Genomic DNA, 25,130 nt, shown 5'->3' with positions numbered 1-25,130 from the left:
TTGGTACAATAGAAAGGGAACTTGGAGCCTCTTTCCTTGAATCCTGGGGGTCAGTAAAGGCATTTATAGGGAACATAGCAGGGAAAACAACTAGCATGGATAGAAGACTGGATGCCAGTCCCATAATTCACAGGCAAAAATAAAATTTAGGAAAATACACACTGTTGAAACAGTTATTAATCAGTTAATGAAGAGTAACCAGGGTGTTTCATTGTCTAGTAAGGCAAGGGGAAGTTTAACTTAACTTGTGTCATCTTTAGCTTCAAGAGTATAATAGCTATTAGACAGGTTAGAGAAGTGGCTTAGCCAGCTAATGGGCTACTTATACAACAGAGAGCTCCTGTTTCCTTCTGATCTGATCTCTTGCATCTCATTTGCAGGTCACCTTTAGGCTCCACAACCTCGGCCCCAGCACCCTCAGCTCCCCCAGCTCCCCCAGCCTTCCATGGCATGCTGGAGCGGGCCCCTGCAGAGCCCTCCTACCGCGCTCCCATGGAGAAGCTTTTCTACTTACCTCATGTCTGCAGCTATACTTGTCTGTCTCGGGTCAGACCTATGAGAAGTGAGCAGTATCGGGGCAAGAACCCTCTGTTAGTCCCACTACTCTATGACTTCCGGCGAATGACAGCCCGGCGCCGAGTTAACCGCAAGATGGGCTTTCATGTTATCTATAAGACACCCTGTGGCCTCTGCCTTCGGTCAATGCAGGAGATTGAGCGTTACCTTTTTGAGACTGGCTGTGACTTCCTCTTCCTGGAGATGTTCTGTTTGGATCCATATGTTCTTGTGGACCGAAAGTTTCAGCCCTATAAGCCTTTTTACTATATTTTGGACATCACCTATGGAAAGGAAGATGTTCCTCTATCCTGCGTTAACGAGATTGACACAACTCCCCCACCCCAGGTGGCCTACAGCAAGGAACGGATCCCGGGCAAGGGTGTTTTCATTAACACAGGCCCTGAATTTCTTGTTGGCTGTGACTGCAAAGATGGGTGCCGGGACAAGTGAGTTGGTTAGGGAATTGTGGCCCTGCCTCCAACTTTGTTGTGATTTCCTTTATTTCCACCACTTTCTTTGCCTTATCCTTTCCTCACCTTCCTTGATCTGCTTTCTTAGCTGTAGCTCCTTCTGTAAGGCCTCCAGAGAGGCTGGAACCCCCCAGCATAATCCTGGGTACATGTTTAGATAGCATCACGACTCATTGGACATAAACTTGAGCAAACTCCAAGAGATAGTGGAGGACAGGGAAGCCTGGTGTGCTGCAGTCCATGGGATCACAAAAAGTCAGACACAACGTAGCAACTGAACAGCAGCGCATGTGTCTTATGTTTTTTTCTCTGATTCTCAGTTTCCTTTGCTTCCCTCCATCATGCTTTCAGTTGCTACTTGTTCTGTGTCTCTTTATCTTAATCTTACTCTGTCATAGTCCTACTGTCTTTTCCTTTCTCATTTACACGTATGGGAGAAGAAAAAGAAATTTTACTACCTTATCACCGTCCTTTTATTAGTAGTACTTCTTGCCTCTGAAGAAAGTCTCATAGCTCTAGTAGTTGTACCCTTCTGTTTTATACAGGTCCAAGTGTGCCTGCCATCAGCTCACTATCCAGGCTACAGCCTGCACCCCAGGAGGCCAAATCAACCCCAACTCTGGCTACCAATACAAGAGACTAGAAGAATGTCTGCCCACAGGGTAAGTAGTCAGGGGAAAGTTTAGCACCTCAGAGACTGAATTATTGTTTTTGTTTATGTTTCTACAAAACAGCAGCATTATAAAATTGAAGCCAAAAAAACCCCCAAAAAACTGAAACACACATTTTATCAATTAAACCTTACTTACCAAATACCTAGCACATATTTCTTCCTTGAGCTTTTAAATGAATACATATAATGATTGAATAGTGTCTAGTGGTTTTCTGTTGCAGTAAAACATGACATTGATTTCACAGCTGTATGATCATTCTAACAGATTGTGGTTCACTCTGGCAAGTGAGGCGTACTCAGAGAGGAGTAGTCGTCAGGGGCCTGATTTATAGGACTTTGTAAATCAGGATAAAAATTAGAACCAGATTCATGATGTGATAGGAAGCTGTTAAGAGTATTTTAAGCAGACTACTGGTGTCTGCCTTTTAAGGACTATTCTGACTTCTCTGTGAAAAATAAGCTTTAGGGCAGCAGCAATAGAATTTGGAAGCTCAATTAGGTAATTTCAGGAACACAGGTGTAAGAAGTGGTGGTTACTGGGGCTTGTCCTAGAATGAAAGTGGCAGTAGAAATGGGAAAGGATAGATACCACAAAAGAGAAATGAATTCACAGTGACTTCAGCCTTCTCAAAATAATGTTAGACACTAGATGGCAATTGAGGAATCTATTCAAAATTCTAAGGAAAATGACTTTTTAAAAAATAATTGTATATATTTATTTTTGGCTGTAGTGAGTCACCCTTGCTGCACAGACTTTTCTCTAGTTGCTGCGGGGGAAGCACTGCTGTAGTTGCAGTGCATGGGCTTCTCATCGCCGTGACTTCTCCTGTTTGTAGACATAAGCTCTGGGGCTTACAAGCTTCAGTAGTTGGCGGCACATGTGCTCAGGGATGCACTTGGAGATAGAGCTACAGAATGTGATGGATTGACTATGGAATGGGAAGGAGAAGAGAATCAAGGACAAGTCCTAAATTTTACACTTGAACGACTAGGTGTATGTTGGTTTTTGTACCAAAATGGAAGACTAGAGCTAGAGTTCAGGTCTGAGTGAAATTCAGCTGCTCTGGCCACGCTAAGTTTGAGGTGTCTGTTAGGCAGCCCAGGTGGAAATGTCAGGAAGGCATTGAGATTTCTAGAGAGAACTGTAAGGACTGGCATAAAGAATTAGGAATTGTCAGCTCAGGAGTGGTAGTTACAGCTTGGATTCGTTCATCTGGAGAGAACATTGATAGAAAAGAGAATGTGCCCAGAAGTCAGTCCTGGGATCTGCAACTGGAAATTGGACAGAGGAGATAAGACTGTGTGGACAGTCTCACAGGTGTGAGACTGAGAGGAGACATGAGATCAGCATGTGAGATGGAGAAGGACAGGTAAGGCAAAGAGGACAGTGAACAGAGTGGGATAGAAAGTGGTAAGCTGGATGTGTATGCATATGTGACGTAATTAGCCTAGTATGTAAGAAATACATAATTAACAGAAAGGACAAAGAGGGAAGAATGATCAGTGAAATAATTCAGATGTTTCCCCATAATGAAAAGGTCTGTGTTTCCAAAGTGAAGTTAGGTTCTAGCATAACAGATGAAAATAGAGGCCCACAAAAGCACACGATAAAATGTGATCATTATATCCACAGAACACTGAGGACAAAAAGAAAATACTAAAACTTTCTACGTAAGAGAAAGATATCTCAAAAGAAATAAGAATTCAGAGTGACTTCAGCCTTCTTAAAATAATGTCTATAGCTAGATGGCAATTAAGGAATCTATTCCAAATTCTAAGGAAAATTCTTTCTTTTATATATTATATAATTTTATTTGTTTATTTTTTGCTGTGCTGGGTCTTCGTTGCTGCACAGGCTTTTTTCTAGTTGTGACAAGGAGGGTGCTCCTCTAGTTGCAGTGCTCAGGCCTCTTAGCACGGTGGCCCCTCCTGTTGGCACAGAACAATGTCTGGTGCACGTGGGCTAGTAGCCGCTCCTGGGCTTTAGAGCACAGGTGCAGTAGTTGTGGTGCATGGGCTTAGTTGCTCTGTGGCATGTGGGATCTTCCCAGATCAGGGAGCAAACCTGTGTCTCTTGCATTGCCCGGTGGATTCTTTACCACTCAGCCACCAGGGAAGCACAGGAAAATTATTCCTAACCTAGAGTTCTAAACCCAGGTAAAGTAGGCTAACATTTTTTTAGACATGAAATACCTCAAATTTTTCCATTATTTCCCCTCTCAGAAAATTACTGGAAATGTTTATTAAAGTGAGGGGGAAAGACAAGAGAGGAAGGCGTATACTGATCCGGGAAATAGTGGATCCAGTTCCAAAGAAGAGTGAGGGGAATCCCAAGTGATAGTGAAGTCAAGGGGGCTTCCAGGCTGACAGCTGTGCACCAGATGTAGAAAACAGCCACTGTTTTCTACAGGTCAGACTTGGCTGCAGGAGAAACTTTTGGGAAAGGGGGTTTGATAGAAAGCCTGATGTGTCTGACTGTCATCAGAAGAAAGGAGGACATAAATTTAAGCTGAGTGCATTAAGCATTTCCTAAGCAAAGGGAAAGACTGCTATTAGCTTTAGCTACATTGTATCATTTATGTTTTACTTGTAATAAAATTGAATCCTGTAACAATGTTTAGATTTGATAATGCCGGTAAGTGTTCCTATAGCTTTTTTATATGTTTAAAATGTTTCATAAAAGTATTTTCACATAACCACAAATATGTTCCTCCCCTGTTTAAAACTCTTTAAGAGCTTTTCACTGCACTTTGGATTTTATTCTGACTCCTAATTTTGGATCACAAGATAGTGTACTATCTGACCCCTTCCTATCTCTATCCTTCCAAAACTGTTCCAGCCACACTGATACTCTTCAGTGCCTGGATCCAGTTCACCCAGTGTTTGCCAGCCTACCTCAAGAGCCTTTGTACATACTGTGCCCTCTTCTGGGCATCCTTCCACTGTTGTTTGTGTGATTATCTTCTTTAACCTTGAGCTCTCAGATTTGTTCTCACCTCCTCAGAGAGACCTTTCCTGGTCACTCTAAAACTAGGTCATTTTCACTCCTTTAATTCTCTCATTCAGAGTTTGTCCTTTTATTGTATCTGTGACAACTTTCATTTTGTTAACTTGTTTTTGGTCTCTTTCCATTACATTAAGAGGTAATCTCCACCAGGGCAGGAACCTTGTTTCTCTTGCTTACCATTGTATCCTCAGCAAGTTTTTACCCAGTGCACAGCACATTGTAACCACTTAAATTCTTTTGAAGGGATGAATGATACTCTGTTTAGCTAGCCTGAAAGTTTCATGTGGTAGTGATTAGTAGTTGTTCAGCCACTCAGTCCTATCTGACTCTTCCAACCCTATGGACTGTATCCCACAAGGCTCCTCCATCTATGGGATTTCCTAGGCAAGATTACTGGGGTGGGTTGCCATTTCTTTCTCCAGGGATCTTACCAACCCAGGGATTAAACCTGCATCTCCTACATTGGCAGGTTAGTTCTTTACCACTGAGCCACCAGGGAAGCCCTTGTTGGTGATTACACCTGAATTCATATTCTGGCCTTGTCCTTTCCAAATTGATCTTTTAGTTAACAGAGGATATGAACATTAATACCTTCCCAACCCCAGTAGAGTTTTAAGAGACCTAACAAAGTTGTTTCTTGATGTGGTATTGGTTACATGGTGTGTTCAGTTTGTGAAAAATCATTGAGCTGTAGACTTTTACATATTCTTCTTTCTGTGTGTATTATGCTTTAATGTTTTCATAAGTTAAAAAAATACCTTCATAGGGCTGCTGTAAGGATAGAATAAGAGAATTGTATATAAAGCATTGACATAATGCCAAACACAAAATATATATTCTTGGTAAGTAGAAGCTGCTGTTACCTTTGCCTAGAGAGATTTTACTGATGTCATCAACTAACTGACTGTACTGTTGTCATCTTTATAAAAGCAATTGTCTTTCTTAAATTTACATACCAGGAAAATAAGAAGTTAAATCGTAACATGAAGTAGAGCATAAAGATACTCCCTAAAAATATGACAGTTTTCTCAGTGTGTTCTCTTCCTTTAATGTTGATATTTACTAACTCTCTGATTAACTTCAATAGTTTATTTTTTAAGTAGTTAAGTTGTAATACCTTAAACTAGATAGAAATGAGCTCCCTGAGAGGAGAGATCATGACTTTTCCATTGCTGTGTTCCCACTGTCTAGTACAGCTCTTGGTGTTTAATAAATGTTCAGTGAAAATCAACTTTACCAAAAGCAAGAGTCCCGTGAACTTCCAGTTCCTCATCTTTTGCTCCCTTTCAGTATCTTATTATATGGGCTTCTGATTTCCTTAAATATATTTTATTGTATCTGTTTCTACAGGCTGATTTATTTTAATGCGTGTTAATCCATATTCACATCCTGGTTCACTTAGCTTTTCTCCAGGTGTTAGGCATTCTTTTATTCACTGTTAACTGTCTTTAGTGCTATGAATATCTATATTAATCACTTTTCCCCCTTCTGAGTTATTTCTTTGAGCTATCTTTCCAAACAAATCGAAGAGCATAGACAGTTCAGTAAGTCTGCTTATTTAGATCATTACCTGATAAATGATGACACCTTAAAAATTGTAACAGTTCTGTGGTTGTAACAGATGCTGTAGTGATCATGTTATGATTGATTTTATTGTGATCTCCTCCCAGAGTTTATGAGTGTAATAAACGCTGCAAATGTGACCCTAACATGTGCACAAACCGGTTGGTACAGCATGGCCTGCAAGTTCGTCTGCAGCTCTTCAAGACCCAGAACAAGGGCTGGGGTATCCGTTGCTTGGATGACATTGCCAAAGGCTCCTTTGTCTGTATTTATGCAGGTTGGTGATGAAAGGGTTGCTTTCTGGGGTGAGAACATGGTAGAACATTGAATCAGAGACAAGTTGAATTTAAGAATAAAATGCTTAACCTGTGAACTAGGAGAGAGAAGCAGCCAGGATTTTCTTCTATAAAGAACATGAGTGATGTGCCTGTCTGGGTGGATCAGGAAGGGTCAAAAGTGCTTCAGGAGACCAAGAACGAAAAGGGATGAAATTGTGGACATATTTCAGCAGAGAGAGACATGGTAGTAGAAAAAATGACACATGTGGAGTGACGCACATCACTCCACCCAGAGATTTAGCATAACTTAGGAAGAATGGGGTGGCAGAAAGGGCAAGATCTAAAGCTCCCCTTACTCTCAACAGTTAAGACACTAAGGAAGAGGTATCATCAGAGAGAAACAAGAGACCATAATGAATGTGATTTGACTCTGTACTGTGGGGCTGGGTATTGATGAACTTTATTCTTTCTAAAAGCTCCTCATAACCCTGGAAGGCTTTCTCTTCATTCTCAGGGAAGATCCTGACAGATGACTTTGCTGACAAAGAGGGCCTAGAAATGGGTGATGAGTACTTTGCCAATCTGGACCATATTGAGAGCGTGGAGAACTTCAAGGAGGGGTATGAGAGTGATGCCCCCTGTTCCTCTGACAGCAGTGGTGTAGACTTGAAGGACCAGGAAGATGGCAACAGCGGCACAGAGGACCCCGAGGAGTCCAACGACGACAGCTCGGACGACAACTTCTGTAAGGACGAGGACTTCAGCACCAGCTCGGTGTGGCGCAGCTACGCCACCCGGCGGCAGACCCGGGGCCAGAGGGAGAACGGACTGTCTGAGATGTCTTCCAAGGACTCTCGCCCCCCAGACCTGGGGCCCCCACATACTCCTGTCCCTCCGTCAATCCCTGTAGGTGGCTGCAATCCACCTTCCTCTGAAGAGACACCTAAGAACAAAGTGGCCTCGTGGTTGAGCTGCAACAGTGTCAGTGAAGGTGGCTTTGCTGACTCTGACAGCCGTTCATCCTTCAAGACTAGTGAAGGTGGGGAAGGCCGCACTGGGGGAGGCAGAGGGGAAGCAGAGAAGGCTTCCACCTCAGGGCTGGGCTTCAAGGATGAGGGAGACATCAAGCAGGCCAAGAAGGAGGTAAGCAGTGGCAGGAACTCTGAGAATTGTGGCTGTTATATAAGTTTGATGTGGTGACAGACTTAATGCAATCTCACCATGAGACCATGAGTGCTTTTGTTATTGTTTTTGACCATGCCACATGGCTTGGGGATCTTAGTTCCTTGACCAGGGATCAAACTTGTGTCCTCTGCAGTGGAAGCACAGAGTTCTAACCACAGGATAGACTGCCAAGGAATTCCCTTTCCATGAGTCTTCATATGCAGGTGATTTATTTGATGGATTTCTATGGCAAACCTGATCAATCTTCCCCCTAATACATTCCTATGGTGGTGTAGTTGCTAAGTCATGTCTGATTCTTGTGACCCCATGTTTGTTTAAAGAACCAAATTATTTTAAAATCAGCCTGCTGTGGGGAAAGTACCTGATTAATTCCAAAGTGGAGGATTTAAAAGTAATTTTTTAAAATTGCCACCTCAGTTTATCTACATCATTGCTTTCATTATAGTAGAAAAACAAGAATTGATCTTAACGTATTTTTAATGATGTTGAAACTTACCACATTATGGGTGGTGAACGGTCCCTTGTCCTTGGAATATTCTTCCCAGGGTGTTTTCCATGCACATTTTGGAATGCCCTATTATTGGGAAGGGTTAAAGACCCCTCCCAGTGGGGCTTCCTGATGAAAATGATCGTTATTCTCAAGTTGGAGAGTAATTTCTCCACACACATCCCACTTTAGATAGTGTACCTCTCGCTGGCTGATATCTTTAGAGGTCATCTGAGGTGAAGTCTACAGTTGTTGGATATATTATCTAGAACCATGTAAACACTCAGCCATTCACTCGCTCTGTTTTCCAGGACCCTGATGACCGAAACAGGATGTCAGTGTAAGTGCCTCGCTTTTTCACCTGTTTCCGAATCTTCCTTCTCTCGAGCCTACAAAAGCAGCCTAAGAAACAGCCAGTAGACCTGACCCCTCTCGTGTCTTCCTCTCCCATCAGAGTTACTGAAAGCTCTCGAAATTATGGTTATAATCCTTCTCCTGTGAAGCCTGAAGGACTTCGCCGCCCACCAAGTAAGACTAGTATGCATCAGAGCCGACGACTCATGGCCTCTGCTCAGTCAAACCCTGATGTAAGTGACCTTTCTCAAGCTGTACCTTACCCAGCCTCCTGTTTTACTCTAGAGTGTGAGTAAAGGAACATTCTTCTCGTGTCATCAAGTCTATCACCATAATTGCTGTTGGATATTTTCTTATTTCTCTGGTCTTGACATCCTGCCTCGTTTTACTTCATCCAGCATCTAATCTCACTATAGTCTCAACCCCTTCCCGCCTAACTGTACCTAAAAGCAGGGATCCCAAGGGGCCCTTTCCGTTTACTCAGTTTTTTAATACATATATATTTTTTGGCTTCACTGGGTCCCAGTTGCTGCATGCGGGATCTTCCATCTTCCTTGCAGCATGGAGAATCTTTTTTAGTTGCAGTTTGTGGGATCCAGTTCCCTTACCAGGGATCCATGCCAGGCCCCCTCTGCTGGGAATGTGGAATCCCAGCCACTGGACCACCAGGGAAGTCCCTCTCCATTTACTCTTATTCCTTCTTTTCACCCTTCTGCTTCCTCAGGATATCCTGACCCTGTCCAGCAGCACAGAAAGTGAGGGGGAAAGTGGGACCAGCCGGAAGCCCACTGCTGGCCAGACTTCAGCCACAGCCGTGGACAGTGATGATATCCAGACCATCTCCTCTGGCTCTGAAGGGGATGACTTTGAGGACAAGAAGAACATGTCTGGTAGTCTGGAAGGATTTGTGGGGTAGTAGGAAGGAACCAGTAGGGGGAGAATTCAGATCCTAAGAATTGAAGCATCCCTGGGAAGACTCCCTGACTCCCAGCTAAACTGTTAATAATTTGTGACATATCCCCTCCCTCTCTTCTTTCCAGTTCCCTATTCTTTTCCCTCTGCTCCTGTATCCAGCAGCTCTAATCCTGCTTGAGAAAAACTGCCACCTTGGGCCTTTGCCTCAGAGTCCCAGCTTATTGGTATTCCTGAGGTGCATTGGGTGGGATAAAAATGGAAGCAGGAAAAAAAAAAGGAAGTAGAAGTTCCACTCATGAGGTAGGGTGGCTCTAGCCCCGTTCTTCTCCTTGTCCAGGTCCAATGAAGCGCCAAGTGGCAGTAAAATCAACCCGGGGTTTTGCTTTGAAATCAACCCATGGGATTGCCATTAAATCAACCAACATGGCATCCGTGGAAAAGGGGGAGAGTGCACCCGTTCGTAAGAACACACGCCAGTTCTATGATGGGGAGGAGTCTTGCTACATCATCGACGCCAAGCTTGAAGGCAACCTGGGCCGCTACCTCAATGTGAGACCCCTTTTCCTCACCTGTATGTGCTGGTTATCCCCTAGTCCTCACATTTCTAGTTTTTTTAAAATGCAACTACATAAACCCACCTTTTCTCATTATAAATTCTTGATCACAAAGGATCTTAAAAGAGGTGGCTTTCAAAATTTCTGTTGCTGTCGGAGGATCAAATGGCATTGTTTTCATCCAGCTCTCTCTCACCCCACAAAACCAGATTCTGTTTCCTTGGTTCGTAAGTGAATCTGTACTTAAACCTACAGCACAGTTGCAGCCCCAACCTGTTTGTCCAGAATGTCTTCGTGGATACTCATGATCTCCGCTTCCCGTGGGTGGCCTTCTTTGCCAGCAAGTAAGAGGGAATCAGGAAAGGGGTGGGTGGGTGGGGAAAGCCCAGGTTGGGGAGGGGCCAGGACATTCAAAGGGCCTCTTTTCCATCCGTGATCCAGCTCCCCCTGCACATTCAGTCATCACAGGCCTGGGTTTCTGCTGTTTGACCACACCCCTTCCTCCTCCTCCTCTTTAGGAGAATCCGGGCTGGCACAGAGCTTACCTGGGACTACAACTATGAGGTGGGCAGCGTGGAAGGCAAGGAGCTGCTTTGCTGCTGCGGGGCCATCGAATGCAGAGGGCGTCTTCTTTAGAGGACAGCCTTCCTCCTAACCTCCTGAACCTTCCTGAACTGCCCTTTCCTCAGGAACTGGGTCTTCCTGACTGTTGAATTCTGACCCCCAAGTTTCTAGTCTAGCTACTCCCCAGCTTCTAGTAGATAGAAATGGGGGTTGTGGATCAGGAGACCCCTTCCATTGTGGTGCTAGCAGGCAGGGCCCCTCCCCTGCCTCCGGAGGCACTGGGAGTGGGAGAGGTTACCACTCTAACCTGGGCCTGACATCCCTTCAGTCCTCCTGTGGCTCACCCCTCCCATCCTACATTTGTTCAAGTGTTCATTCTTCTGACAGACTAGTCCTAGAATGAGGGCTGTGTATTTTACTATCCCTGGTTTGTATTGTTTCTTGAAAGTCTTTTAACAAGATGTTAAAACTAAGACTGTGATTTGATTTCTTTCCCTCAGCTCCCAGTTTTAGGTCTTGATGAGAGATGAGTTTCCCATCCTTCCCAACAGGCAGCTGTCATTAGTCCTGACCCTTCTCTACTTTCGCTTTCTCTTATTTGCCATGTAATATTTTTTAATGTTATATAACCAGGAGGAAGGCATGAGGAAGACTACCTTAGTTTATTTAGTTGATCACTCTTCTCAGTTCTTAAGAGTCTAAACACTTGTTGCCATGTTTTACTTAATCTTTAATATATTTTAATTAAAAAAAACCATTAACAGTACATTTTGGTCTGAAGTGGTCCCTCTGCTGAAATGCCAGGTGCTAGCTGTAATTCAGGCTTTAAAACCCAAACCCCAAATGTTTAATAAATAAAAATTAGAACTAGTTGCCATTCTACTCCAAACCAGCTAGCCTAGGGAAAGAGGCCAGAGAAAGGAGGCAGTAAGATCTTGGACCTGTGACTACAGGGACAGCTGGCAGAGAAGTAACAGAAGACTGTCTGAGCAGTCCACATTGTGGCCCCCACTTTTTGGCAGAGGTAGGATAAGGGTCACGTGCACCCGCCTACACTCGGTTCATTTGGATCTTAGAAGGGAAAAAGTTAGAAGTCAGCTCAGCTTTGGTTTCTGGTCCAAGTTAGGGAGATTAGAAAGGTGAGCCTTGGTCCAACTTTGGCAGAATGAGGCCCACAGGTGGGACAGTAAGGCACGACCCTGGCTCTGGAGGTCAGGGAGTCAAAGGCAGGCAGACAGGGCCAGATTCTGAAGAGTAAGGAATGTGAATTATAACTCCCACCCCCAGAACTGAGGAAAGGTCTCAAAATCAATAGAAAGGACAACTTGGAAAATAATACCAACCCCCCTCCCCCAACAAAGGATATAACCAACCTCCCCATTCCTGGAGCTAGGCTGATTAGAATTTGGTTTAAAGGCAACTGGGTGACAGAAGCAGGGGGTGGGGGCACAGAGAACTACGCTCCTCTTGCTTTCTCCTCCCCAGAGCTTAAAGTGACCCTGTGGGGAGGGTGGGGTATTTCCTTGGCTTTATACTTTAATCTGAGGGGCAGCAGGGACAATGGTTCAGTCATTCTTACGATGGTTGTTGTTGAGGATGGGGTGGCCATTGGCTAGGGGCCGGTTCTTTGCTCCTCCCCCAGCTGCAGCCTCCTCCCCCTCTGAGCTCTCCGTTTCTTCCCTGTCACTGCGTTCATCTTCTACTACCTGTGAAGAGGATGAGCAGGGTTACGAACCCCCAAGGGACTGCCTCTCTCGGTGGGCTTTTTCCAGCTATACCCAGGGCCCCACAGTAGGTTTTAGAGGGAATCTGGGCCGTTCCTAGAGTTGAGGGCAGTAGGGCCTACAGAATGGGGACAGACCATCACCTTTCCAGTTATGAACTTGTGGGCCATTCGCAAAATGAGGTAGGCCCAGAAGATATGCAGCAGCTGTAGCACTCCCATCATGAAATTGAAGAAGTAATAGCCAAAAAAGGCGGGATAGAGCTCCAGTGGGTACACCAGCGTGCAGTACAGGATCCTTGGGATGGGCAAAGACAAGAACTGTTAACACAGAAAGGAGGGGGTCAAGACTTGAGGACAGACAAATGGGGCTGGGGAGAAGATTCCTGATTTCTTCAAACAGGAGTCTAATCTGGTATCCTACTCACCAGAAGGGCAGGATGACCAGTCGGGTGATGATGAAGACAATGGCGAAGACGATGAAGATGTTGTTGCAGGTGTTTTTCCATCCCGCATAGTTAAACATCTTGGCTGACTGTGTAGATAGCCCCCACCTATCATCACGGGCTCCTGACTCCCATATACATTCATATATACGTCCCACTTACCACACTGGCTCTGTGCCCCCACCTCCTTGGTCCCAGGAACATCCACCCCCACCCACCACTACCCCAAAAAGAGGATAGAGGGACAGAAGAACCTGCACCAGGGTCTCTAGGCTTGAAGAAATGCCCAGGAAGCCTGACCTCTAGCAGGTAGTCAGAAGAGTCATGCAGAGCCATGATAAGAGTCCCTGCTCGGACGTAATTGGCACACCAGGAGAAACTAATGAGGATGATGGTGGCCACGTGATGGATGATCTGCTCCTTGAAATCCTGTAGAAAAGATGCAGCCTCCAGAGGACTGTTTCCTGTTCCCTAGCTTCCGTTCTTCCCCCTCGTCTTTAATTCCACTTATCCCACCACTCCATCCAAAGCACCCGGAAGTCAAAGGGGAGGTGGTTCATACCGGGCTTCATTTTGGCTCCTACTCAATGGCACAGCCCCATGACCCACCTTTCGCTTGACATCAGAAGCAATGCTGAAGAGCAAGGACCAGTAGAAAGACAGTTCAATCATGTAGTACCAGTACTGGGAAGGGATGATGCTCTGAGAGAGAAAAGAAGGTTAACGGACCCCAGAGCCACTGGACCCAATGGTCTCACCTCTCCAAACCCAGCCCTCCTTGCACCTATTAACACTATGACTGCAGTCCCTTCTGCCACGTGTCTGAGATCAACTCTTCACAAGGATGTGTATGTCCTAATCCTATCCTACACTGATTCTCACCCCACATAAGGATTAATTACCCCATACAAGGAATCAGGACCCATCACGTACCTGTATGGGATATCCCTCCCAAACTTTCCTTAGGTCATAGAACCAGGGTTTCTGCAGAGAGATGGTGAGAGGTTAAAGGAGGAGGCACCTAAATTCTGGGCCTCACCCCGCCTTGCCAGAGAACCTACTCCTACTCCCCCACCCCCACCCCCACCCAGTAATCCCCACTCACGTCTACAATGACAGCCGTGCCGGCAATGAAAGCAATCAGGTAAAATGTGAATCTCCAGCTGGAAGAGAAAGCAGGAATGGCTAGGAGAGTGGAATGGAAGAATGGCACAGCCCTGCAACCCCTAAGTCCCTCCCACTGGATACCCTCTCAAGGATGTATTCAACCAATGTCCCTCCTCACCTGGGAATACTCGCTCCATGTACAGCTGTGGCCCACCCCTCCCAGCAAAACACGTCAGACCTTCCTCTGCCACCCAGTTTCTCTTGCGTCAACTTCCCCTACCTTGCCTCTCGGAACTTCTTGAGGAGACTGGGCCGGTCCTGGTTGCGACGGCGGCGGAACCAGCGCTCTACCTGGCGGCCAGAGAGCCTGCTCTGCCGTGACAGAAGCTCTACATCTGCCTGGGTGGAGTGAGAAGCCCATTATGTTCAGCCTCACTCGCCCTTCCCATCCCTCTGCCAGTAATGACCCAAGTCGGCCCTGTCTGAAGGGAAGGGGAGATGCCTTCCCATCTCTTCACCCCATAACTCCTCATTCCCTACCAGGACTCAGTAACTCCCAGAACAGGGTCTGCAGCTCATACCTGTTTGGGCTGCTTGCCACTGGTCATGTAGAAATGCTCCAAAGTGGGGTTGGGAGGTGCTCGCAGCCGGGTTTTCTCTTTGACATTCAGGAGGGCAGCCAGTGGTGTAGCCACATAACTGGGGAAGGGATAGGAGTGAGGGGTGTCTGACTCTCTTAAAGCAGGCAAGCCTGGTAGCCCCTAAACTAGGGGACCTGGAGGGGGATACTGCAAGCTCAGGCAACTTTATCCTGGGCCTCAGTTTCCCAGCAAACCCCCTCTCTGGCTGCCTTGGGCTGCCCATAGCTGACAAAGCTGCCTGTGTTCACTAGCCACCAGGCGGGTGGAAGGCAAGAACAAACAACCATTGAAGGAATGGGCCTGGGGGTGCTGAGCCCTCAGAAAGACAATGCTGCCTTTAGTGGGGGGCACACAGTAGGCAGGGACCTGGGTGGTGAGAAAACCAGTGTGCAGGACCAATTAAACAGCAAGAGACAAACTTGAAGTACAAGAAATTGCGGCTGGGAGCCAGGGAAGGCATGGGGGTAGGTTGGTATGCTCACAGCTCAAAGAAGTATCGAATGATGAGGAAGAGCAAGGCCAGGGGTAGTGTGATATAGAGGTCGGAGGCTTTGGCGTAGACACGTCCATCTCGGTCTTCTAGATCAGCCCAGGTTAAGTTCACAGGGAGCCACAGCCGTTCCCACCAGAAGTAGTCATGTAAGATCTGGAGCATCCTGAGTGAGGAAGGGAGAAGTAGAGGGCATCAAAGCACGCAGCAGTGTGAAAAGAGACAGATGACAGTTTTCACAGTGTAACAAAAAGAGCAGGGGCAAAGACTCAAGCCCTGGGCTCTGGTCTTGGCCATGTGGACAAATCAGTGTGCCCCTCTGTAACACGGTGGCTTTCCAGTTCTAACAGTTACTCTTAATATCAACCAAAGGTGATGCTAACATCCCCTAAAAGTTCTGATTCCCTAGATTCAAGAACCTTGGGGTCTCCCCATCATTTTGCTATTCTCACATGGAAACTAGACAGGATCTAGCCCTAGAAGCCCGTGGCCAAAAATCTTAAGTCACAGTCATTCTCCCTTCCCCCCACCCTCCAACCTCTTCCTAGAGCTCCCAAGTGTTAGTCCCTCAGTCATATCCGACTCTGTAACTTTATGGACTGTAGCCCGCCAGGTTTCTCTGTCCATGGAACTCCCCAGGTAAGAATACAGGAGTGGGTAGCCATCCATTCTCCAGGGGATCTTCCTGATGCAGGGATCAAACACAGGTCTCCTGCACTGCAGGCAGATTCTTTACCATCTGAACCACCGGAGCTCCCAAATCAACCCATAACTGGAAGCTTCCTTGCCAGGGAGCCCAAGAAAGGGTTGCAGGGCTGGGGCAAGACGTTCCTCCCCCTTCCCTATAACCCACTGGGGCAGCAGGTCCTAGGGAAAATTAAGAGGCCAGAATAAACCAAAATTATGCCCCCAAATAGTGCTGAGCTCAAGGACAATCAATGGACATCAAAATATTGCACACAAGCTTAACAGCCCATGCCCAAGCCATCCATTCCCAAACATAAGGCAGAAGAACTGTATGTGAAGCCTATTCTCAGAAATAAAATGAAGACAAGGCTGCAGGGAGTCAGGGGTTGGAGGATAGATAGTCGATACAGCAGATTAAGACATCTGGTAGAATTAGGAGCTATTTTGTATTAAGGCTCCTCTAGAAAATAAAATACTAGTCTGCTCAGGGAACACCCATCACAAATACCCTCAGTGCTCAGCAAAGAGCTGCTGTTTTGTACCACCTCCCTCCCCTGTTTTGTCCACGGAAAGAAAAAGGATCTACAGGGTGGTGGTGACCACTTGGATACCCGAATGAAGGAGGGTACGATCTGAGGCTCACGCAGGGACAGCAGCTGCTTGGAGCTGAGAGAAGCAGCAAGATGATCCTGTAGAATCAGCGATGCTGGTCCACACAACAATTGGCAGTCCTAGGACTCAGCAGTGAACCCAGTAGGATGACAGGCAAAGTTTCCAGGCTACCAGGCCCTCATCCTCCCAGGAGGGAGGCCAGGTGGGCGGTCTCCAGGCTGGCCTTGAGACTAAAAGCTGACACAGAAGGAAGGTAGTCCCCTCCCAGCTGCGGAGGAAAGAGAGTTGGGAGATTGTTCTCTACTGTGAACTGGAGACCAACTGGTGCCTTGCTGAAGGCTGATCATATCACAGCTGAGTTGGGCTGCTCCTCCAACAGCTCCGCCCCCACCCACCACAGAAGCACTTGCGAAATCCCTCTCAGCCTGTCACGGGTCAGTATTTCAGCTCAAGGACTTTACCCTCTTGTCCCCACTCCTGGTCACTGCTCTTTCAGATGAAAGCAGAGGGCAGCCCTGACAGTAAAGGAGTTTCAGCTCCACCCACCCCCAACAGCACACGAACGTACACACATATGTACACACACACACACACATTCCAGGCCTCAGCTCCTGAGGACACTGCCCCTTCCCTCTCCACCTTGGCCAGAATAAATATTTAATTAGTTAAAGAGATGGAAGCCTTTGGAACTGAACAAAACTAAACACAGTTATCACAGTAGAACTCTCCCCAGACGACAGTGCACACAGACACACTTTTTTCTTTGAGAGAAGTTGTAGAAAACTTAGTAGAGAAGAGACAAGGCAGAGAGCCTACATGTGGTGGCACACCTCTGGTTCCTCTTGCCACCTCCTTCGCTTAGTCTGATTGGAGGTGAAGAAACAGACCTGACTCAGTCACCTGACTGCCAGTCCCTTGGAGCCCAATTTGTCCTCCATTGAGGACTAAAGCCAAGGGTACTGTCGGGCCTAGACATTGGGCCCCATTCCTACCCTGGTCAGTGGAAACCGGCAGGTAAGTTTCTTTTGTCACAGATATTTTGAGGATTAAAGATTCAGAGGGCTGGCTGGGATCCTGGAGGCTAAGAGTAGAGTCCCTCTCTGTGACTCCCGGGAGCCCAGGAATGCCTCATGCTTACAAAGGTGAGGAGCTGCAGAAGCAGGCAAAAAGTCAGAAATGGGTCAAAGGCAAGCTCCTGGACAGTGCAACTATCTCAATCCCAGGACAAGATAGCACCTGGCCCCTGCCTGCTCCAAGCAGGGAGAACAGAAGACAGTGTGAGCAGAGAGTGTGATGTGTCGGGAGTTCTGAATGGGGCCTCTCTCACACCCGGGTTTCAGGCTTTCTGTGACCACAGCCCTCCCCTCCTGCCCAGCACTTGCATTAGCAGAGGAGCGGTGGCCTCAACCCTGCCCCTCACCCCCTGGGACCTAGCCCAGCAGGAAGAGGCACCAGATTCAGCAGGGTCAGGACTTCGGACTCCATGTGACAGGGAAGGGAAGACAACTGGGGCTCCCGGGCCAGGCCCGCCGGCTGCACACACCCATCCCCACAGAACAAACCAGTCCACTCCTAGTGGCGTCCCTGGCACACCAAGCCAAGCAATGGATCCCACAAACAAAAAGGTGGGTCAAGAAAAGGGGATGTGCCTTTGTGACAGGGAGACACCCTTGATTTCTGGGTCACATTACTTAATTTCCTGGTGAGGAAAATCACACCTATTGGTATTTTTTCACTCAAATGATTTACTCCCACACACACATGAAGAGACAATAGGGTGTGTGCATGTGTTTCTGTCTCTCTCACGCACAAATACACCTGCCTCAGAGACACAGACACCACTTTATGAGGCACAGGCTGGAGAACAGCCAGTGGAGCAGGGATTTCGTGGGCATCAGGTTACCAGGAACTTGAACAGAGCTCCACCCAGCTGCTACCTTTTGCTCCAACTCTGACTGACCCGTCCCAGACCCTCAGACAGATGAAAAGGGGCAAAGAGTCCCCAAGGGGACTTGTAGACCGAGGCTGCTAGGAGGGCAGAAGTTTGAGGCTATGAGGAAGAGATCTCACAGACTCAACGTGGTAACAGTCCCAAAGGCTCTCAGAGTTTGGAGAAATAATTGAAGAAGGAAGATACAATACGATCAGTAAGGGAAGAGAGAGTGACAAAGACAGGATCCCAGAGGCTCCCAGCTTTCACTGGAGCCTGAGGGACTACAAAAAAGAAGTGGAAAGAAGTGGAAGAGGACCTGAATAGTCCACGTTGTTGAAAACGTTTTCAGGCAGCTACACCAGGTCACAAACTAGAAAGCCGAGAAGAGGTGTGTCATCTCTCTGCACCTCAAAATTTCAGTTTTTTCTACGGCCCCAACACAGCCAAAGATTGCATGAGACTACAGCCCGTAGGGGGAGGGAATGACTGGCAAGTTCAAGAAGTAGATGGGGATGGGAGTGGGGGCCATGCTAAAAGCACAGTGAAGGATTGGCCAGCCTGTGGCCGGTGCCGGAGGAAAGTGGAGGCCCTCCCTCCCAGGGGGAGAGCTGGCCAGAGGCCCGAGTGAAGGGAGTGGATTGTGGGGTACCAAGGAAGACAAGGAACTCTCTCTCTTCAAAACAGGGTTTGTGCAGGTCACTGTATGATTAGGGTCAGGCCCTGAGGCAGGAGGCTGCAGACAAGTCCTTACCCTTAGGGGCCCCATCACAAGCCCAGTCAGCCACCCACATTAGGCCCAGCCACCTGGACTCTGCTATGGGGCTGCAACCTCTGCTAACACAGATGTGGGAGCGACTGCCTGCTGGAGGCCTTTCCTGATCCACCTCTCCGGAAAGGGGGGCTCACTCCATTCCTCAGGATCCTCAGAACCCCCTATCTCCTGTACCTGGCAACTCAGGTGAAGGATCAGATTTTGACACCAAGAGTCTACCTTAGGAAGTGAACTTCTAAACTCAGGCCAAAGATTAACACCACACACGTGCAATTAACCTACTTGCCACAGAGCCTCCGGGCCAGAAATTAGCAAGGTGAGGCCCAGAAAACCAGTTTCACCAGCAGCTCCCCCTACCCCACACACCCCATAACGGTATAAGAGCCTTAGCCACGGGGCGGGGGCCAGGGGCAGACACTCCGAGCCACTCCTTCCTGTTTCCCGTTAAGCACATGGACGCTCTGACCTCCCTCCGGGAGTGGGCACAGTGAACCGATTAGAAAAAGCAAGACCCTTCAACTCTCCTCTCACTCTAGACACGGGATCCCCCAGCCAGGGGCCGCGCCGCGGGCTCTCGGCCAGCAAGTGCTCACCGGACTTTCTCCTCCCCAACAAAAGGCTCCGGGGGCTCCGTCCGTGGGCAGCCCCGCGTCCCCAGCTCCTAGGGGACTCCCAGCTCCTACCTGTTGCCCAGGAGGACTCCTCCGGGCTCCGGGCGGCGCGCTCGAGGACGCCCGGGCGCCCGGCCAGCCTGCCCTCCGGCGGCGCTGGGGGCCCGGCCGCTCCCGCGAGGCGCTCCGGCCCGCCCTCCGCCAGGCCCGCCGCCATGAGCGCGCCGGGCAGAGGCCCCCGAGCCAGCGGCGGCGCCGAGCGCCCGGCCGCCCGAGCGTGTGCGCCCGCGCCCCGCTCCCCTCCACGGCCCGCTCCCGGCCCCGCCAGGCCCTGTCCGCCGAGCCGCGTCCTCGCGGCCCCCGCAGTTCTCCCAACTTTTCCGCGCCCCGTGCCGCCCCACCCCAGCGCGCGGCGCCGCGGACTCCCGGGCGCGGGTCCCGACTCACTCGGCGGCGGCGGCGGCGGCGTCGCGGAGCTGGCCCGGCCGGCAGCCGCTGCTCCGTCTCTCCCCTCGTCCGAGCTCCGGGCCCCCTCCGGACTGGCTCCGCTCGCTCCTCTCCTCCCCCTTCCGCCCGCCCGCCTGCCCGCTCCCTCCCTCCTTCCTCCTCCTCCCGCCGCCTGCCGAGCCCAGCCGAGCCGAGAGCGAGCCCAGCCAGCCCGGGAAAGAAAGGCCGCGAGCAACACAGGAGCCGGGAGACTGGGCGTGGGCCTACGGCCCGGCGACGGAAGGGGAGAGGAGGGCGGGCGGGCGGCGGGGCCCCGGCCTCCGCGCGGGGTAGCCGCGCCCAGCCCCCGCCGCCTGCCACCACCCCCTCCCCGGCCGGGGGCGGGTGGCGGAACCTGGGGAGCCGAGCCCTCGCTGCACCCGGCGGGCGGCGGAGCCCCACTGCAGGCGCTGCACCGGGGGGAAGAAGCCCCCGATGAGGGAGGCAGTGTGGGGTCTCCCAGCCTCTGGTCTCGGTTAGGGGCGCGCTTCGAGGACCCCGGGACAAACCCGCGAGGGGCTCGGGGCGCGGAACGGTCGTACCCCTGCACCACCCCGGCAGCCCCCAACTGCGGCCCTCGCCCTCCGGCCGGCTGCGGCCCCCAGTTCTCTCAGCGGCCCGACCGATGGCCACACTTCCCACCTCCAGCCCCCCACCGGGCAGCGGAGGGAAGAGGGCGCCTCTGCCCCCCGTCCGCGCAGCCCCTGCGGGTCCTTCCCAAGGGCCGCGCGCCGAGGCCCAGCACCTCTCCAGGACCAACCCGGGCAACGGGCCCTCGAGATTCGGCTGGGACCCCTAGGGCGTCCCCCACTCCAGCCCAGCCTTAAAATCCCCACCGTCTCCACACCAGTGCTGTAAAATCTACCCCCCAGTGGCACACATACCCTACTGCCGGCAGACTCTGAAGGAGCCAGTCCCCAACTTTTGCTGTGTAAAACGTATTTGAGTTTTCATGTAGACCACTACTTACCCGTGTTCAAATTCATATTTTAAAATGTTCCCCCCCCCCAAAATAAAATGTTTTTCCCCTAGACTGGTAAAATTGATGTTTCAGGAAGATGTAACATGTTTATCCTAGAAAACTGGCCTTGATTCCTAAGGAGGACAGAGTGTGACTAAGATGTGTTTGAGGGTTTGTTTAGAGAGAGGGCCCGCCTCGCAGAGGTAACCATTTTTTACCTTAATGAAATGTTGGTGTTTTTATACCGTCACAGTTAGAACCTCTGAGAGCAGCTTGTTTCAGAGTTTATCTAGTCAAGTTCAGGTGTTTTGACAGTTTTCTTAGGAAAGAATGTGATTTCTCACTCACCCAGTTTGAGATCTTGGTTCAGCTAGTAAAGAATCTGCCTGCAATGTGGGAAACCTGGGTTCCATCTCTGGGTTGGGAAGATCCTCTGGAGAAGGGAAAGGCTACCCACTCCAGTATTTTGACCTAGAGAATTCCATGGACTCTATAGTCCATGGGGTCACAAAGAGTCAGACACAACTGAACGAGTTTCACTTCAACCAAACCTCTTAGCATCCTCTCCCTTTTCTGGCTTCCCTGGTGGCTCAGATGGTAAAGCGTCTGCCTGCAATGTGGGAGACCCGGGTTCAATCGCTGGGTCAGGAAGATCCCCTGGAGAAGGAAATGGCAACCCACTCCAGTACTCTTGCCTGGAAAATCCCATGGACAGAGGAGCCTGGTAGGTTACAGTCCATGGGGTCACTGAGTGACTTCACTTTCCTTTCACTTTGCTCACTGAAGACCCTATCTGGAGAGGCAGAAACTGTCTGATTTCCGACTTTTCCTTTGCTTTTGTAGTGGGCCCCCCCAGCCCAGGCCAATACTGGGCAAATGAGACTTGTTGGCCCACCCCCTGGCCCCTCAGCACTGAACCAGTACCCAGGGGACTCTCTAGCCTTTTTCAGCCCCAGATTTGCTTGATTTTCCAGTTTCCAGCAATCCCTCCAGCCTTTAATTCTTTGCCAAAGGGTAAACTCCTTTATTTGCAAGTCATATCCTTTCTACACCTTTGCCACAACCCACCCACCCCCACCGCAACCCCCTCCAATTCCAAAGTTGCCCCCACCTTTTTTGAGTGCCCTCCACAGATTCCCTTTTCCAGTAGGGTTCCAGTGTCTCCTCTTTGGGCCCCAGCTAAACTTTGGGTACCTCTCTACCCCCTACCCAGATCTGTCTTACTTGGCTCTCCTTCTTTAGTTTCTGAGCCCTTTTCTCAGGCAATTTTCCTAGACTTCCCCAAGGTCCTCACCAGACTTTATAAATGATTCCTCAGAGCCCTGAAGACCAGTTAACTTTAAGATAGCAGTGGGAGGAGACGTTTGGGGCTGAAGCTGAATAGACAGGCCTGAAAAGTAAAGATAAGAGGGTATACCCCTCCCCCAGGAGACAAAGGAGAAGATGGACGGAGAAAGAGAAACTGGGGCTTCCCTGGTGGCTAGGTGGTAAAGAATCCACCTGCCAATGCAGGAGACACGGGTTCAATCCCTGGGTCAGGAAGATCTCCTGGAGTAGGAAATGGCAACCCACTTGAGTATTCTTGCTTGGAAAATTCCTTGGAAGAGAAGCCTGGCGGGCTACAGTCCATGGGGTCCCAAAAGAGTTGGACATGACTGAGCACCTGAGCACAACCAGTTTAGAAACTCTCACTCTCTGCCTAGTTTGGACCATGAGGTCTTGATCACTCTCACCCATCCCCCACCACCCAGGCCTGGCATGGCCACGCCCACAGCGCCCCAAGCTGCCCGCCTTGCAGTGACTCACTTCCTCTGTATGGGCTGCTGAGGTGTCCGGAGGCAGAGGACACAAATAGGCCTTTGGCCTGGCATTTAGGTATCTGGAGCAGGCAAAGATGTGAACTCTAGTTGTGGAAATGGGTCTTGGTCTTCCCAGGTCAGGCTTGCTTGTGTAACACACAAGACTCTGGATAAAAAGAGTAGAGCTTGGCCAAAACATGAGCAGAGGGATTAAGATGCAAGGAATTCTGGGGAGAGAAAGTTTTATAACAAGAGGAGAAATAGCCAGGAGGAATTTCTGTGTATTCTGAAACCCATGCAGAGGGCAGAAAAGCAATCGGGGCCTAGAGCTGAACAAGTTTTCATGAGTCAATAGCTATGGCTCTGTATGTTACTTGCTGCTTGTCCTCCTAAGAGGAGACCCCAAGTCAGTCATGCCCTTCTTAAAGAAAAAATGTTGCCTACTATATCAGTAAAGAAAGGATATTGCAGTCATCAAGCCATCATATTATAGCTGCCAGGACGTTGAGTCCTGAGAGAACTCAAAACGAAAATAGGATGCCCTCCATTAAGCTATCAGCCACTGCAGTCACTCCCACAATGGTGCACCCTGAGGAGACTTAGGATGGGAAAACAAAGGATCCTGGCCCCAGATAGCTGAGATACATATCAAAGGGATGATTTCAGCGAGCCCAGACTTTTGCATCTTTCCTTATGTAAAGAAGCACTACATTCATTAACTTGACGTGTCTTGTTTTCCTTAATAAACAGTAATCTTAAAAAAAAATAAAAATAAAAATAAACAGTAATCTTTTGATATTCTGACTACCTAGTTTTTGTTACAAAATTCCTATATATCCTGGCTCCTCCCTTACCTCTTCAGAGCAGTCCCTCAGAGCTATTTGAGAGGCTGCATTCCAGGCTTAAGTTCTGTCCACCAAATAAAACATAATTCTCTACTTTTACATTGTGCTTTTCTTTTTTTTTTTTTTTTTCAGTTGACCTTCTCATCTGAGTGATGAGGAAAACACTGAGAAGTTAGGAGACCTGGATTCTGGTTCCAACACCATGGCCCTTGGAAGTCACTCAGTCTCCCTGAGTCAGTAACAAGAGGGTGGTAGGTCAGGTCATCCCGAAGATCTTCTCCAACTCTGAAATTCTAAGACTTAGAGCATGGGTATAGAGGGTGATTTGTTGCTGTTGTTCAGTCGCTAAGTCTTGTCCAATTCATTTGCGACCCCATGCACTGTAGCCCACCAGGCTCCTCTGTCCATTGAATTCTCCAAGCAAGGATACTGGAGTGGGTTGCCAAATCCTTCTCCAGGGGATCTTCCTTACCTAGGGATCAAACCTGTGTCTCCTGAAGCTCCCGCATTGTAGGAGGATTCTTTACTGATGAGCCACCAGAGACGCCCTGGAGGGTGCTTTAGTAAATCTGAAAAGGGCCTCAATCTGACCCTGGAGTTGAACAAAACAAAACCCAGGGACAAAAGAAGTAAAGCTTCCACCAGTTTCAGAAAGACATCTGTAAATGCATCACACACCTCCTCATAATGCTAGGCAACAAGGACTGCTCTTCTGCCTCCTCCAAATTCAGTATTCAGCCTTGCAGGTCAGCCAGCATTACCTTGCAGAGGTTTAGACTGGAGAAACAGGAGCCCTCTTTTGCCCTTCATTTCCCCCTAAGCCTACTTGGAACATGCCCCAAAGAGATTCTCAAGGGTACAGAAAGCCAAAGGCCCAGGGACCCTGGCTGTGGAGCTGCTCTTCTGCCATAACCCAGCCTAGAAGTCTCCTGCGTGTGTGCTGAGATTCGTCTCAGCGGGGCCCCTGGAGTAAATGTCTACCTGAGGCTCTTCCCTGACACTACCTGCCCATGGAGTCCTCTGGGGAACTTCATGTCCTTGGGCCAAGAGAGCCCCCTCAGATACCAAGGGGAATCAGAGCCTCCTAGACCACGAGTGGCCACCAGGGGGGGGTCTCAAGGCTCTCTTGCAGTGGCTTTTGATGGCCTCTTGTGGCCAGATCCGGGATTGGAAGAAAGAAGCAGCAGAAGAGAGCCAAGGTTGGAATTCTTAGGGAGACGCTATAGAATAACATTATAACATTATGATGTTACTATAAAATAACATTATAACATATGTATTATTACAAATTAGTTAATATTTAACATGTATTTACCATTCAACGCCCAGCACTCTCCTAAAGTGCTTTACATGTATTTATTTAATCCTCACAATAGCCTATAATATAAACACTGCTATTATCACCAGCT

The 25,130-nt window shown here is 48.8% G+C and overlaps 2 protein-coding genes across 7 annotated transcripts in view; one reads left to right on the top strand and one right to left on the bottom strand.

The window, feature by feature from the left end:
• Window positions 1-11,374, top strand: part of SETDB1 (SET domain bifurcated histone lysine methyltransferase 1) — a 29,060-nt gene extending 17,686 nt beyond the window's left edge. For both annotated transcript variants that reach the window (XM_043878086.1, XM_043878085.1), the window contains exons 13-22: window positions 381-1,004; window positions 1,574-1,690; window positions 6,379-6,548; window positions 7,064-7,692; window positions 8,533-8,561; window positions 8,676-8,808; window positions 9,300-9,465; window positions 9,828-10,039; window positions 10,300-10,388; window positions 10,563-11,374. In XM_043878086.1, the coding sequence (XP_043734021.1) occupies window positions 381-1,004; window positions 1,574-1,690; window positions 6,379-6,548; window positions 7,064-7,692; window positions 8,533-8,561; window positions 8,676-8,808; window positions 9,300-9,465; window positions 9,828-10,039; window positions 10,300-10,388; window positions 10,563-10,680 (2,287 nt within the window). In that variant the 3' untranslated portion in view covers window positions 10,681-11,374. The remainder of the gene's footprint in view (window positions 1-380; window positions 1,005-1,573; window positions 1,691-6,378; window positions 6,549-7,063; window positions 7,693-8,532; window positions 8,562-8,675; window positions 8,809-9,299; window positions 9,466-9,827; window positions 10,040-10,299; window positions 10,389-10,562) is intronic.
• CERS2 (ceramide synthase 2) lies at window positions 11,318-20,346 on the bottom strand. Of its 5 annotated transcripts, none has more exons than XM_043878087.1 (11): window positions 20,078-20,346; window positions 15,008-15,181; window positions 14,466-14,583; window positions 14,165-14,283; window positions 13,883-13,940; window positions 13,711-13,761; window positions 13,387-13,479; window positions 13,078-13,206; window positions 12,760-12,866; window positions 12,476-12,629; window positions 11,318-12,314 (listed from the first exon to the last, which is right to left on the bottom strand). In XM_043878087.1, exons 2-11 carry the CDS (start codon window positions 15,178-15,180, stop codon window positions 12,174-12,176), a joined length of 1,143 nt encoding a protein of 380 aa, XP_043734022.1. In that variant the 5' UTR covers window position 15,181; window positions 20,078-20,346; the 3' UTR covers window positions 11,318-12,173. The 5 variants fall into 5 exon arrangements, with proteins under 5 accessions (XP_043734022.1, XP_043734024.1, XP_043734023.1 ...); XM_043878089.1 differs by lacking the exon at window positions 20,078-20,346 and adding an exon at window positions 19,703-19,729; XM_043878088.1 differs by lacking the exon at window positions 20,078-20,346 and adding an exon at window positions 16,346-16,668.
• Between the last annotated feature and the right edge of the window lie 4,784 nt (window positions 20,347-25,130).

The sequence above is a fragment of the Cervus elaphus genome, chromosome 20, assembly GCF_910594005.1.
Source record: "Cervus elaphus chromosome 20, mCerEla1.1, whole genome shotgun sequence".
Taxonomy (NCBI): Eukaryota; Metazoa; Chordata; class Mammalia; order Artiodactyla; family Cervidae; genus Cervus; species Cervus elaphus.
The sequence above is the reverse complement of the archived record's forward strand: the minus strand, read 5'-3'. Positions and strand labels throughout refer to the sequence as shown.